Genomic DNA, 14,123 nt, shown 5'->3' with positions numbered 1-14,123 from the left:
CCTAGCAGCTTGTGCAGCGAAAGGAAAGGAATTGAGAGAAGAGGCCCGAGAGGAGGCTCACCCGTGAAGATCGCCGGTCGCACTTGTGGGTGTCCTGGAACATGTTCTCCTCTGTGTAGGGGTCATAGTCAGGGCACTGGTTGATGTCCAGGTTGGCTATGGCCACCGTCACCGCCACCACACCCCTGCGGACAGACAACGCACACAGGGTTTGGATGCCACTGCTGTCTACAAAGGATTCACCACGGTCTACAGTCACAATGTTGCGTACACGCTCAACTTCCTCTTTACGATCTACGAACTACGTCGCCACTCTGCCCACATTGCAATGTGCAAGAAACCCTCCAGAATGTGGTCTACAAATGCGCTCGATTTAGTGCGCAAAGAGTGTCCCTCGCAGTGTCTTTGGGACTGCCCCTTTCCATGGACATTCAGCTAAAGGACGTTCTAGGACCGTAGAAATGTCCCAAATGTCCTTCACGGCTACAAAAGCCCTGATAGAATACCTGCAACACACAGGTCTTGACCAGTCTCTGTGAATAAGTCAACATCTCTGTGATTGTAAGCCCGGCTAACATCGTCAGACTTCATTAAAGACCCCCCCCCCATCTCTCTCTCTCTCTCTCTCTCTCTCTCTCTCTCTCTCTCTCTCTCTCGCGCGCACACACACACACACACACACACACACACACACACACACACACACGCATGCACGCACACACACACACACACAATGCCAGAACTTCATCACGGCACAAGGCCTCACGGGGAAAGCAGAAGTGGCCCGGCATTTCTTGATGTAACACCCGACCAGACTGCTTTAGAGGTTCTTCTATTTAGGGGCTTACAACAGCTCGCTTCAAAAAAGGTTTACCCCAGGGAGAACAACAGTTGAGATGTATCCACTGACAAAGCAATCAGATCGTCCCACCATCCCCTCATGATGTCACCTTCACTGCTGCTTTCGATACGCAGTGCCTGATGCGATCACAGCTGGAATGAATGAAATGAACGTTTATTTCCTAAAAAGACTGGCCTGGACCTGGTCCTTGCTGGTCCAACATGGTGGGCCGCCTCAGTCAACCCAAAAAGATGCCCGAAACACAGAACGGAGCAGTATGGCAAAACTTGCAAGAATATAAGCATGCAAATACTGCTCAGTAGGCCTAGTGGATGACTCTCACAGAGATTGTGTATTGTGCACAACTTCTCACTCCCACTTCCCTTAGGGCGGGGACATGGCTCTTAAAACAGCTTCCTTTAATTGTTACGTAAACTCTGTGAAATTTGCCAGTCTTGCAGCTTTCTTTCCACTGATTTCAAATAAGCCATTTTATTTTGATTCAGTCAATTAGTTACCAAGATAAGTAGAGATAATCAGCCATTTTTAGAAGAACAACACACAACACAGCGTTAGTCATAAAACTGTAATTTTCCATTACTATGAACCCTGGTAAGTGCAATAAGAGGATCAATTTCTTGATGCACCGCTTGGAACTAATTTTACAGCTCATTAAACCTTGGTGCCACCAGTGGCAAGGATGCCCATTTCAAGCACCAAATTTTTACGAGCTGTAAAATTCAAGTGGTGCATCAAAAATATAAAGATTGCGGTTTTATGGCTAACACTGTTTTGTCTATTGTTCTTCCAAAAATGGTTAATTATCTTGGTAACTAATTGACTTACACAAAAAATAATGGTATATTTGGAATCAGTGGGGGCAAAAAAGCAGCAAGACTGGCAAGTTTCACAGAGTGTTCTTAACAATTAAATGAAGCTGTTTTAAGAGCCATTCCCCCCTTAAGCTGTTGCTCCACGATAAAGTGCTCACGTGGTATCATCAAAAACTTGCAAAGCTGTACCTACGGAATGGCAGTTACAACTTAAGCATCTTAAAGGAGTACTGACACGAAATTTCTCGCTTTCAGTTTTTATGCTGTAAAGAATACCTATTGGCCCAGTAATTACGAAAATCGAACCGAACGCCGTCAGCCGCCAACACAGAATTAATTATAGCACGTTTATTGCAACCAATTTCAAATTTGGTCGCCGCGCGGGAAAATGGCCGTTCGAAGGCCAGCCTGCAAGCGGGCCAGCCTTACGTCACGGTCTCACCCGTGACGTCAGGGACGTTTTTCTTTCCTCCATGCGTTCGCCGCATCGTCTGCTACGATTGCACATGGTCCGCCCTCGCCCGCGCAGTCGACATGTCGTCTGAATCGTCAGACTCGGATGAGTCGCTGCCACCCGACAGACAGAACTTTATTTGGCCAGGCGATTAGGCCGGCGATGGTTTCGCCGTCGTCCGTTTTTTAATATCACTTCGGCTCGAACCGGCGCAGACCGTGATAGCAACAGCTTGTCGCCACTCTTCTAATCAATCTGATCGCGAAAAAAAAGTTCCACATGCGAGAAAGTAGATGTTAGTGTGTTGAAAAATTGTGCTAGGGGTTGTTATCAGCGCTGAATTTAAAAGCGGCGTTCAGATATTTGCCGCGATGGTAAGCCTATGCTGACAGGCAGCGGAGGTTCGGCGCTCCGACCCAGCACTGCCGGCACCGCGGTGAGGCGAGCGGCCGAAAGATGGTGCCACCTGCGCGCTAGAATCAAAACAGGCCACGGCAGATGTCTTGGTCACCGATCGCTGAAACGGAAATTATTGCCAAAATAAAGCTCCATATGCGAAAAAGGGGATGATAGTGTGGTGAAAAGTTGTGTAAGGGATGGTCATTCGCAGTTGTACAGATACCAGCGATCAAATAGTCGCCACGATACTAAGCCTATAGTTCTCAACACCCAAGGGGACCCATGCAACCCCGAGCCCGCTGGCTTGGGCGACAGTTCTTGCGGCCGCCGCTGCGCACGAACTCAGTCCACGTTTAGCGCTGCATGTCGTCGCGTGAAAAATAATGCATCTTGGCGTCGCCGTCGATTTGCTCGCACAGGCTTCCATAAGCAGTACTTCGCATACCGCGAGCTTGCCATAGCACAACTTGGGCGAGCTTGGCGACGCGCACCGCCGCGGTGTGCGTCGACATTGCGCAGTTTTCGGCACCAGTGCAAGGGAACACCATGCGCCGGCCACGAACTGAAGAGCAAAGACGTCGAACACGCAACACTTACAAGCATTGCTCACACAGCTACGCCCACGTCTCCTGCCCAAACGAATACCACCGACAACAGCAGCGCAGGATATCGTTTCCGGTTCCGAAAACGACTATATGACGTCACCCTGAACCGGCCAGACACGCAGGCCAATGTTTCGTCACGCCGAAAGCGATTTCGCTGGTGCTGCCGATTTGTGAAAGCTCGCGGCCCGGGCAATCAAAATCGATTTTAGATGTGATTCCGGCCTCGGATCGCTGCAAAAATTTCTGTGAGGCATCTGTACAAACTACTGAAGCCAATTATATCATTTTTTAGGCGTAAAAATTTGCTGTCAGTACTCCTTTAAGTGCAGTGAACCACTGCAGTGGGGCCTCACTTTTCATGTTCTCATGACCCTGCAGAAAACTTGCACCTTTTACGCAACACCACAGTGATTACAAATCAAACTACTCCTGACCAACAGAACCACGCGTGAAAACATTGCTCAGGTGTACTGCACACTAAGATGCAGCCGTAGAGAAAAAAAAAAAAACTGTGTTAGTATTTTGCTTGCCTGTAGCTTCACAGAAAGGGATGGAGCTCTAGAAGAAGTTTATATTGGCTCCATCAAACAATAATGCTCTCCGTAGTGGTGTCAGTGACTTCACATACAGAGCAAATATATATATATATATATATATATATATATATATATATATATGTAATAGTGCCACGATGACTCTGTGCACACATTTGCATCATGAGTGTACAAATTTTTTCTAACTCCTCAAATAAATGAGAAATTTTAGTATACCTCGCATTAAAATTTTGTTTAAGCAGGACAGTGCAGAAAAAATTAAAGCTGTTCTACTCAGTGTGAAAGCTGTCGGAAGTGCAGAGCAGTGATTCGCCATAACGAGCTGTGGCGCCGTTATCCGCTCACTGCTACCACCCTATGCAATTCAAATTTCCCGCCTTCGCAGTGCTCGCGCGCCTCCTGCCTGGAGCAGCACCAGCGGGAGTTCTGTTCTTTTTGTGCTTGCTTTTCCTCCCGCACGTGCGGGCGTTGCACTGCCACTTCTTTTTCGCGTACTATTGTAAAAACCAACCCAGCGAGCGTTCCTAACTAAATGAACGCGGGCGCTGCCAGTTAATTATGTACGTTTTGCCTCAAATGTACCTGCAGTTTTCTTTGCGCTAAACAATGGGGAGATGTATGACAAGCGCCAGCGGTTGACGAGTTTCGAACGCCTATGGATATATAAACCGCGTGGCTTTCGAAGCTCTGGGGTACGCCGCGAACGACAGCGTTACCCCGGGACACCGTGTGTCTCTACTTGGGTCCAGCGAGTGAGCTATGATGACAAGGCGCGGCCCTAAAGTGCTCTACATTTAAAAGTCAGTTGATGAGATGAAGATTCTTGTGCATTAACTGAAGTAGGAGTAATTTGTTGTAGGGAAAATTTCGCTGAAGTACCATTCACTATAGTGGGTTCAACCGCGGAGCAAGAATATATAGGAGGCGAAATGGCGCATTGCGATAAGCGCGGGCGACCGACCAGATAATGTCACAATGAAAACCAAGGCAGACTGCAAAGCTTTGTGGCTCCGAAAGCGAAGGAGAAGGTAGCAGAACCTGATGGACGAAATAATAGCGGTTGCGATTCATTCCATGGCTGCCCAGTGAAATGCCGATCGCAGCGGCCGCGCAGTTTCTTCACCCGCGACAGATGCCGCTAGCTTGACCTCTGACCAGCGCTTTTGACAATATGTGGCCGCACTAAGAAGCCCCGTTTCTCCTCCAATCTTATTCTTGCTCCGTGGGTTAAACTGAGCTAAAAATGCTGTCAAGAGACTTTGAAATGCATCAGCATCATCAGCATCACACCAGGTTGTGTCACCTTGCGGTGCTCTCTAGTGCACCCCTGTTCCCTTGCGACAGTTTCTTACGGTTTGTGAGGGTATCCGTACCATTCTACGAAATACCCTTCGAGCAAGCTCAGCTTTTCTACCTACACCAAACAACCTTTGTTCAGACAGATACCCGAAGTACCCAAGTACCCAAGATACCCAAGATACCCAAGCAAATAAAGATAAAATAGCTCAACGAGCTCTTCCGCCTCACGGGGCAGCCAGCTGCACTTCTTCTGCAGGAGACCAGGGGCACTGAGCCGGGCGTGACCGGCTACAATGGGTACTTTCAGCCTACCATTGAGCACGGCAGGAATAACAGGGGGCAGCAAAACAAGGTTATCGAAGCTCAGGCCGCAGTTTTCGTACGGCGTGACATCCCGCAGGCACAGATCGACACGTCAGCCTACTGCAGCTCAGTGCAGGAAGTAGTGGCTGTCCGCTGCACTCTTGGCAAACGCAGACTCCTCATGGTCTCGTACTGCAGACGGCCTGAACCCAGTTGTTCCAGGCGTGGCTTGCGTGGCAGAGTGAATTTTCAATGGATGGCAGACCTCCGGCAGCACTACCCAAAGGACTGCATTCTCATAGCAGGCGACTTTAATGCGCAACACCAGGAGTGGGGTTACCAGAAAATAGATGCCAGGGGCCTGCAGATCAAGCAAGCAACTGAGACGGCACGCTTGATACTGGCCAATGACACAGATTACCCGACACGCTGCAGCCCCCGAGTGGACCAGCGGGACACCACCCCAGACCTCACCTGGGCTGACAAGGGCCTAGTGACGGAATGGAGACGCGGGGCGGACCCAATGGGCTCAGACCACTACCCGCTCTGGCTGGAGCTGTCTGTGGGTGGCTGCACAGGCCGCCCTCGCCGATCCAAAGCAATAGATTGGGATGCATTCCGGAAAGCAGTGGCAGAACACGACAAGAGGGTCCCGGTGACCCGACGGCTCCTTAGATCAGCACAGGAGGCCACACGACATCTGATGGTAGACGAGTCAGCTCCTACCCCGGATAAGCACTTACTGAACCTATGGACCACACGGGAGAGCCTTCACAAAATCTACCTGACCAATGGCCGGCAATACGGGGATCTCCTCCGAGTGCGCAACAAAACTGCTCAGGCTCGCCGATATGCCAAGCAGCTTGCCCGTTCGAGGTGGTTTGAATACTGCGAAACCTTTGACAAGCACACCAGCACTCGCAAGTTATGGCAAACCCACCGAACCATGTCCGGCAAGCACAAGACACAAAACTCGGCACTCAACATACAAATGGCCTTAGACCTGACGCCAGAAGAATTCGAGGTGGCCGCCGCTGAGGCATTCTTTCCACAACCGGCCATCCCAGCAGACCCACGCACCTATGAACCAAGTAAACCAGCCAGTGACCTGGGAGCTGAGGCACCATTCACTCTGCAAGAGCTGACCCTGGCCCTGGATGCTGCCAACGTGCGCAGTGCTCCAGGCGGGGATGGTATCACTTGGCGAATGCTCCTCAACCTTGACGAACCAGAGAAGCTCCTGCTGCTGGACGAGCTGAACGAGATTTGGCGAACTGGGAGCATCCCAGCAGAATGGAAACATTCGATTATCTACCCCATCCCAAAGTCAGGGAAAAAACCCAACAGCATCAAGAATCTCCGACCTATAGCTTTAACGTCAACGCTATGCAAGCTCCTCGAGCGCATGGTGCTGACTCGGCTCACATACCACCTCGAAGAGGAGAACCCAGCTTTTTTCGATCCAGCCCAGACTGGCTTCCGACCAGGGCTGTGCACTCAAGACAGCCTTCTGCTACTGCGCCAGTTGGTGGGAGGGGGCCGTCGGGGTCGCCTTAAGGTTCCTGGCATCCTCCTGGCAGTAGACTTGCAGAAAGCCTTTGACACGGTGGCGCACACAGCGATACTGAAGGCTCTCGATGGGGCTGGAGTTGGCACACGAATCATGAACTTTGTGCGATCATTCCTGGTGGCCCGAACGTTTGAGGTCAAATCTGGATCGGGCCACCCAAGGACATTCTCAAATTCCAGAGGAGTGCCGCAGGGTGCCATCTTGTCTCCAGTCCTCTTTAACATCGTGATGCGAGGTCTGGCTGTAGAGCTACGGAAAATTCCGCACCTGGGCTTGACATTCTACGCAGATGACATCACGCTGTGGGTGGACCCCAAGGGCACGAACTTGAACACAGCAGATGTACAGGGAATCATGCAGCAAGCCTTGGACACCATCGACAACTACCTCCCTTCCACTGGCATGCAGCCGTCACCGGAAAAGACTAACCTCCTCCTGGTAGGTGGCTACGACTCGGAGCGAGCGAAGATAAGCCTTACACTGGCCGGCAAAACCATCACCCGACCAGCGGAGCGGTGGGTGAGGATCCTTGGGGTTCCCCTCAGTGAGGTTGGTGGACCAAAGGAATGGATCCGTCAGCTTAAGCCAACGTGGCGCCGACACCTCCACCTGATCCGCCGCATAGGCAACCACTTTGGCGGTGCCGGCACACGCACCATCAGGACATTATGCCTGGCAACCCTCACCTCTAAGGCATGCTACGGAGCAGCTTGCTTCACACTGAACCAAACCCACTACGCACAACTGGAGGTCCTCCATCTCGAATGTCTCCGTGCAATAACTGGCCTGCCGCGTCACACGAGGACTGAAGAACTCTACAGGTACTCCGGCCTCCCTCCCCTCAAAGCCTTTATCGAGGCACACAATGAAGGCCATGAACTACGACGGCAAAACACAACTGTGGGTAGAGGACTCCTCACCCTCACAAAAGAACTACCCCCCGATGCACCCAAACTGCCACGCCTGCTGGAGCCTTGGCTCGATGTGCTCCTCAAGCTTCCCAAACCACTCTCCAAAAAGTGCCATCAGCAGGATCATGAAGCGGAGCGTAGAGCAGCAGCTGCCTGTACTGACAGAACCCGGAACTCTGTGTTCACGGCAGCCACCTGGGACCCCATCACGCGCAGAGCCAGGCTAGCTGCGATCTCCCCAATCGGCACATGCAGACAAATCCACGTGCATGAGCACCGACCCAGCCCAGACCAGATTTCACTGTCCGCCATCCTGTGTGCAGTGGACGGGGTTTGTGGGGAGGCCCGTCGAGGACTGAGGCAGACAGGGGAGATTGTGGTGATCTACACAGACAGTAGAGAGGCCATAAAAATCCTTGGCCGCACCCCCAGGACTGGCACGCTTGCTCACAGGATCAAAATGGCAAGCACAGTGCTGTACCAGCAATATGGAGTGGAGGTGAGGGTGGACTGGGTACCAGGTCACGCCGGTGGCATTGGCGATGGAGCCGCACAGGCGTTGGCGAGCGAGCTAATGGACGACCGCTCCGCCCTGGTGACCCAGACTATGCCCGCACCAAACGACCCCGACCCAAGAGCCAAAATTCTGGCAGCCAAGAGGGAGCGAAGGCGCGCCCTTTGGCAGCACATCCCCACCAACCACCACCCACTGCCCCGAGGACTGCCACGGGGGGCTCAGGTCCTCATCCACAAGACACGTGCGGGGGCCGCACTAACAGCAGACGTGCTCGCCAAATGGCGGGCCCACCACCGATGCAGGCCCGGGGCTACCGACGACGACAGCGACGACGGCGACCACGAACAGGGCCCCACAGTGAGCTGCTCCACATGCACCATGGAAGTGTGCCCAACAGTGACCCACATGCTGTGGGAGTGCCCTGGCTACCGGGACCTCCGTGCCCAGTACCTGCCACCGCACATCAGCACCCTGCATCAATGGACCACCCCCAACAACAACAGCCGCGACACCCTGCTCTCCCTCTGGGCGTTCGCTCACGAGGCAGGCATCGATCGCCGCATGTGATTGCAAATGTATACCATGTACACGCATGTGTGTACGCACTTCTTTCTCTTCTTTCTTTGTTTCTGTCTTTTCTCCGACACCCTTCTTCCCCTCCTATTAGGCCAAAGAGCCATTCCACAATAAAGACTTTTCATTCATTCATTCACAAGTTCGGTTTATCAAAAAAGAAAAAAAGAACAACCTTGTACCAATAACAATATTACTGCCAATTTGATTGACTTGAGGAAACATGACTTGGTGATTTTAGGGGTGCCTCTGGTTCTGTTTGTCCAAAGCACTCCAATGGTAATTCGCAGCTGACATACTGATAACCACATTTCCACTGTTCCTTCTATTGCGTCACTGCTGGCATCATTCAGCACGAAATCCGAAGGTTCTCCAGTTTTTCCTGCATCTTTTCGCTTTTAAGAAGACATCTTTCGTGGCTGAAAGGGAGCTGAGCAGGTGACCAAGGGATAGTTGTTTCTAAATGAACAAACTTGTTCAAAATATTGAGCGTTTTAAAGTGCCCTCAGCGCTTGCCCAGAACCAAGCGATGCTTTATTAACTGAGAAATTAAACATTTTAGCCAAATTTTCAATTCTTCCACTAAATCGTGCGTTTTTGCGACGTTGAAAATAGCATATCCAGAGCAGGGCCTTAAAAATAAAGACGAACTGCTGACCAGGGCTGCTACCACCTCACAGACGGCCATTTGGTTATCTTGCTTATCGCCTACTTTCACAGATGGCGCCGCAATACTGCTGAAGTGCCAGTGTTCGCACTTTGTTTCTGGCCGCACTTCTATACCGGCCGTATTTTTACTAGGGTTCATGCCAATCGTTTCCTAAAATGTGAGCTATGACTCGACGAACATGGTCACGTAAGTGACCGTGCCGTTTATATCATACAGTGCCGCACTAATGTATACTAGAAAGAAATCTGTCGCTGCAGTCGCGGGCCACCATGGGCGGCGCCATTGCTGCTAGCGACGTTCCTCGCCTGCTTGGCTTAGCTAGCCATACAGCTTCTTTTTTGTTTCGAAGCCAAAATCAACAAAAAAAAGTAACATTTTTTCTTGTTCATCGTACATTAAGCTTCTAAAAAGCTACTGATATTTTGGAGGTTCAATGTTATAATAACAAAACAAATTTCATGAACCATCCACGGTAATACTGTTGTTTTTTTTTCAGCCATAGCCAACGTTTCAGCCTGTTCATGAGCCATGCCAAGGACAAGTGGAACGTACCTGCCGGGTACATGACGGAACGCTCGCTGAAGCGCGGCTCCCCTAGACAGTGGCGCCAGATTTCCCTTTAGCATATATTAGTATGAAACTCTATGGTTTATATCAGTTGGTCTGTGTTGTGTCAGACGAGCCCAATGCATCCGACGGCTGTGTTAGGCAGTGTCAGCCGGCAAAGTGCCGCACTAACTGCTTCAGTGTTTACGTGTTCGTACGTAACTTTAATTGTTCACCCCACAATTCTTATTCTTATATAAAGAATGTGCCCTACATTGAGGTGCAAATAGCTCGTCCGGCAAACTTATGAGCCCTGCCTAATTCGCATTTGCTTTTGCCGGCCTCAGCCAATTGCAGAGCTGGGCATATAACATCGTAGGTTCCATAGCGGGAAATGAGTTAGTGGGTCGCATGGCCATTCCCTTTTTTCCAAATTATATAGCTTATTTGAGTGAAGTTTGCATTAGAAGTGGCGCCGGTATGATTCTAATGAGTCAATCTTTCGAATGAACCAAACTTGTGCTTTGCCTGAATGGCCCCCCCTTTGAGGGCGACCCCAGGGGGCGGTGTGCTGCTCACTTGAACTCGATGCGGTTGTGCAGGCTGTCCCACCCGAAGAAGGGCGAGGCGTACACCATGACCCAGTCGCCGTGCAGGCCCCCGCAGTCGAAGAAGGGGTCCGTCCAGTAGCCGTGGCTCACCTCGGCGGCGTGGTACTGCAGCGGGTAGTGGTCGTAGTTGATCGGGTTGTGGCCCGTCGAGTTGTACCTGCACGGGAAGCAAGGGGGGGCAATTTGCACCTGTTGCCTGCCTGCAACACTCTCCTCGCAAAAGAGAAGTCCTTCAGCTGATCCTTTTCTCATTATTTCGATCTGCACCGAACGAGCTGGCAGAAAACCTGCAAGCTCCCACTCTCCCCATATTGAAAGCCTGTGGATTCTAGTTTGCTATTTTATGCAGGTTTCTCTTTTTTCTATCCTTGCTACACCCTCTTTACCGATATCTTAAAGCCACCTTCATTGAAGATTCTCCCCAAAGCCATTCAAGGGGGGAGGGGGTCTTAAATTCCCGTTCTCACTCAAAACAGGCATAAAGGTGTATCATTAAAATAGACTACAAAGTAAATGTCTCGCGTTAGAACTGCGCTCATGCGTTCCATATTAACGGAATCGCTGCGTATCACTGCACTGTGGAAGGTGCCACTACACTAAGAGGTGAGCTGACTGGCCTGAATGTGCATGCATCAGCAAACAATTCCTGGTTCTAAACTGTAGCTGAGAAGTATACAGGGGTGGAACAGGGCACATGGGCTTGGGAGCAGTCCTGGGAGCAGGCAAAAGTGCCTTTTGTAGCAGGCTTGGAGCAGCCAGAAAGGCCATTTGCCTACTAGACCCTGCCAATTACGTTTTATCGATTTATCTACTACACTGGCGTTCTACCATGCATTAGAACCTGCTCTAAACCAGGGACCTTAAGGCCTAGCTACATTTGAAGTTATCTACAGTTGGCCCCAGTGAGTATGCCATGTTATCACCATTCAAAGGGTAAACCTCTCCCGCCGAATCGATAGGGTCAGATAACAGACGTCAGTTCGTGTCCGGCCGACGGCAGTGCTAACTGAACTCGCGTAGGGTAACTCGATGCCAGCACTGCCGTACGGTGGACGTGCGTGAATCTAGGCACCCCAAACTCACAACGGCACTATGCAAAACAAGGCGCTTGCTTGAATTTTTTCTATTGGATAGCGGTTTCAGTGCGTGCAAAGCAGAACATAGCTTCGTCTTCGCCCTTGGTGCGGTTCCGAGAGTCAGCAAACGTACGCCTGAGACTACGTAACAAGATCATGTTAGAAGGCATCTTTGATTGTAGGGTTTAACGCGCCGACGCAACGCAGGTGGTGAGGCGCACCGTAGTGGAGGGCTCAGGATTAATTTTGACCACCTGGGGATCTTTCACGTATGAAATCTCGTGCACTTCGGTGTTTTTGCTTTTCACCTCCATCAGAAAAGCAGCCACCGCGGCCGGGAATCGAACCCACGACCTCGTACTCAGCAGCGCAACGCCTTAGCCACTGAGTCGCCGCAGCGGGTAGAAGGCATCTTTAATGCTGAACCGTACTTCGCAAAAGCAAAGCTAATCCTGAAGTTCACGGGCGAAAATGAGTCATTACCCCACAACAAAGGCGAACCGAATGAACAAGCGAGGGCACATAATCCAAGACCCCGTTTGTTCAATACGTGCAGCTATGCTCGTCAAAAATGGCCGACTAAATTGAAGTTCACCTCCAATCAACTACAATGTTTCGTATGAATATTATTCTATTTTCTATGTGTTTTTCCGATGTGACACAAAAACATTTCCCTTACTTCGGTGATTTTCAATTGGTCAGTGTGCAGCGGCCAGCACCGGGAAACAGAACCGTGCAAATGCGGCACAAATATATCTAAGGGAAAGAAGGCCAAGAAGGCGCGTAATGGCTGCGGCATTGGTGTGGCAAAAGCCAAATTTCATGACCCATCAAAGCCGCCATGAAACTGAAAGCATAACCGCATCGAAACTGAAAACATGATGTTTCAGCCAAGTTTTCCAGCACGGGGCCTCATGGCAGTTGTACCTCAGGCACAATGCGGGCTCTGCGGCACAGGACGGTGCTGATAAACGAGTTTGGCGCAATAGGGGCAGTTTGGCACAGGATGGCACAGGTAAACCAGTTTGGAGCTCAATGGCGCAAATTGTGCAGCTGTTCCACCCCTGAGTATAGTACAAGACACCTGTTGTACACGCAATGAAAACCTCCAACAATCACTCTTGCTAGGTGACCACAGACTGCTCGCAACGTTGCATTTGAACAGTGTTTTGCGATTTTGGCAGAACTTTTTTACGGCGAATTGAAACCAATGCATTCCAATATACATGCGCTTCACACTCCTACTGCCTGATGTGGCTGCAATAAACTAAGCGTCCATGGGTGAAGAGAACAGTTCAGTCTCGAGAAATGTGTTGCATGCATGCAATGCGAGGGGAAGCTGGCCGACAGCGGCAGCTTGTGCTTTTGTAAATATTGTTACACAATTCAGTCCTTCCATCCTCTTGAGGAGGAGGCACAATTAGGTACAAAGCAGTGGGAAGTCAACTGTGCCAAACACTTTAATACGTGCACCGTTCTAAAAGATGTTTGGACAGGCATAGCTGCAACCCACAAGGGATGTATGCGATTTTGCAGCTTACCCAATTTTTTTCCATAAGGTGCACGCACGTCTTCCGACAAGATGTGTAATTAAGAAAAGAAAAAAAAAAGAACATGGCCAAGCAGAAGAGTGTTGCAGGCAACACTAATTATCAAGCAGTGTTGTCGTTAATGGGAAGCAGACAAAGCAAGAAAAATGCCTCGCATTGCGGAAAGTATGTGAAAAAAAGCTAACAAACAGCAGCAATGATTGCTCTGTAACATGTAAACGCAACCCAAAAAATGGCGGCAATTCAAAATTAAGTGAACGGTAGGGGGAAGAGCGACCAAGAGCCTCCTGTAAAAGCAATGTTTGCCTCGAATGTCCCCGCCCATACCCTCACATTTTCATGCGGTTACTGATCGTGTTCAAAACCTGTTTCAGGGCCCCTTTAACAGAGTTTTGGCACGCGTGAATGCCCTCGAAGAGCAGCGAAGGGTGCAGCCCACCTGATGCGGATCTTGGTGGTGTAGGTGACCAGGTCGTCGAGGTTGGCGGCCCAGCGGGTCTTGAGCTGCGCAAAGAAGCCCTCCTGCAGGTAGGCGCCGCCCCGGAAGCGTGCCATGTCGTCCACGTAGAAGCGGCGCTCGTTGCGGAACCGCCGGTACGCATAGGGCGCATACAGGGGCCGGCCGTCAAATTTCTTCCGGTCAAAGAAGACTCCACAGCCAAGGATCTTCTGGTTGCCGGCCACCAGGGACATCGCCTCACCTGCGATTACGGCCAGGGGAGAAGGACGCAAGTATTTTAGCGTTGATCCGGTAGGCATTCAACACACTCCATAAATTCACGAGTGGTACGCCGTACACAAAAGCAAAGTT

General features: G+C 50.6%; 1 protein-coding gene across 1 annotated transcript in view; it reads right to left on the bottom strand.

Annotated features, from left to right (window-relative positions):
• The window catches only part of LOC144152791 (uncharacterized), a 78,371-nt gene that overhangs the window by 18,170 nt on the left and 46,078 nt on the right, over nt 1-14,123 (bottom strand). Inside the window, exons 9-11 of the mRNA XM_077684253.1 lie at nt 13,752-14,013; nt 10,655-10,843; nt 62-185 (exon numbers count right to left, since the gene is read on the bottom strand). Coding sequence (XP_077540379.1) covers nt 62-185; nt 10,655-10,843; nt 13,752-14,013 — 575 coding nt within the window. The remainder of the gene's footprint in view (nt 1-61; nt 186-10,654; nt 10,844-13,751; nt 14,014-14,123) is intronic.

This window comes from Haemaphysalis longicornis, unplaced genomic scaffold, assembly GCF_048455015.1.
Source record: "Haemaphysalis longicornis isolate Haplotype H1 unplaced genomic scaffold, Haemaphysalis longicornis Haplotype H1 scaffold_9, whole genome shotgun sequence".
Classification (NCBI taxonomy): Eukaryota; Metazoa; Arthropoda; class Arachnida; order Ixodida; family Ixodidae; genus Haemaphysalis; species Haemaphysalis longicornis.
This window is presented reverse-complemented; position numbering and strand designations above follow the sequence as displayed.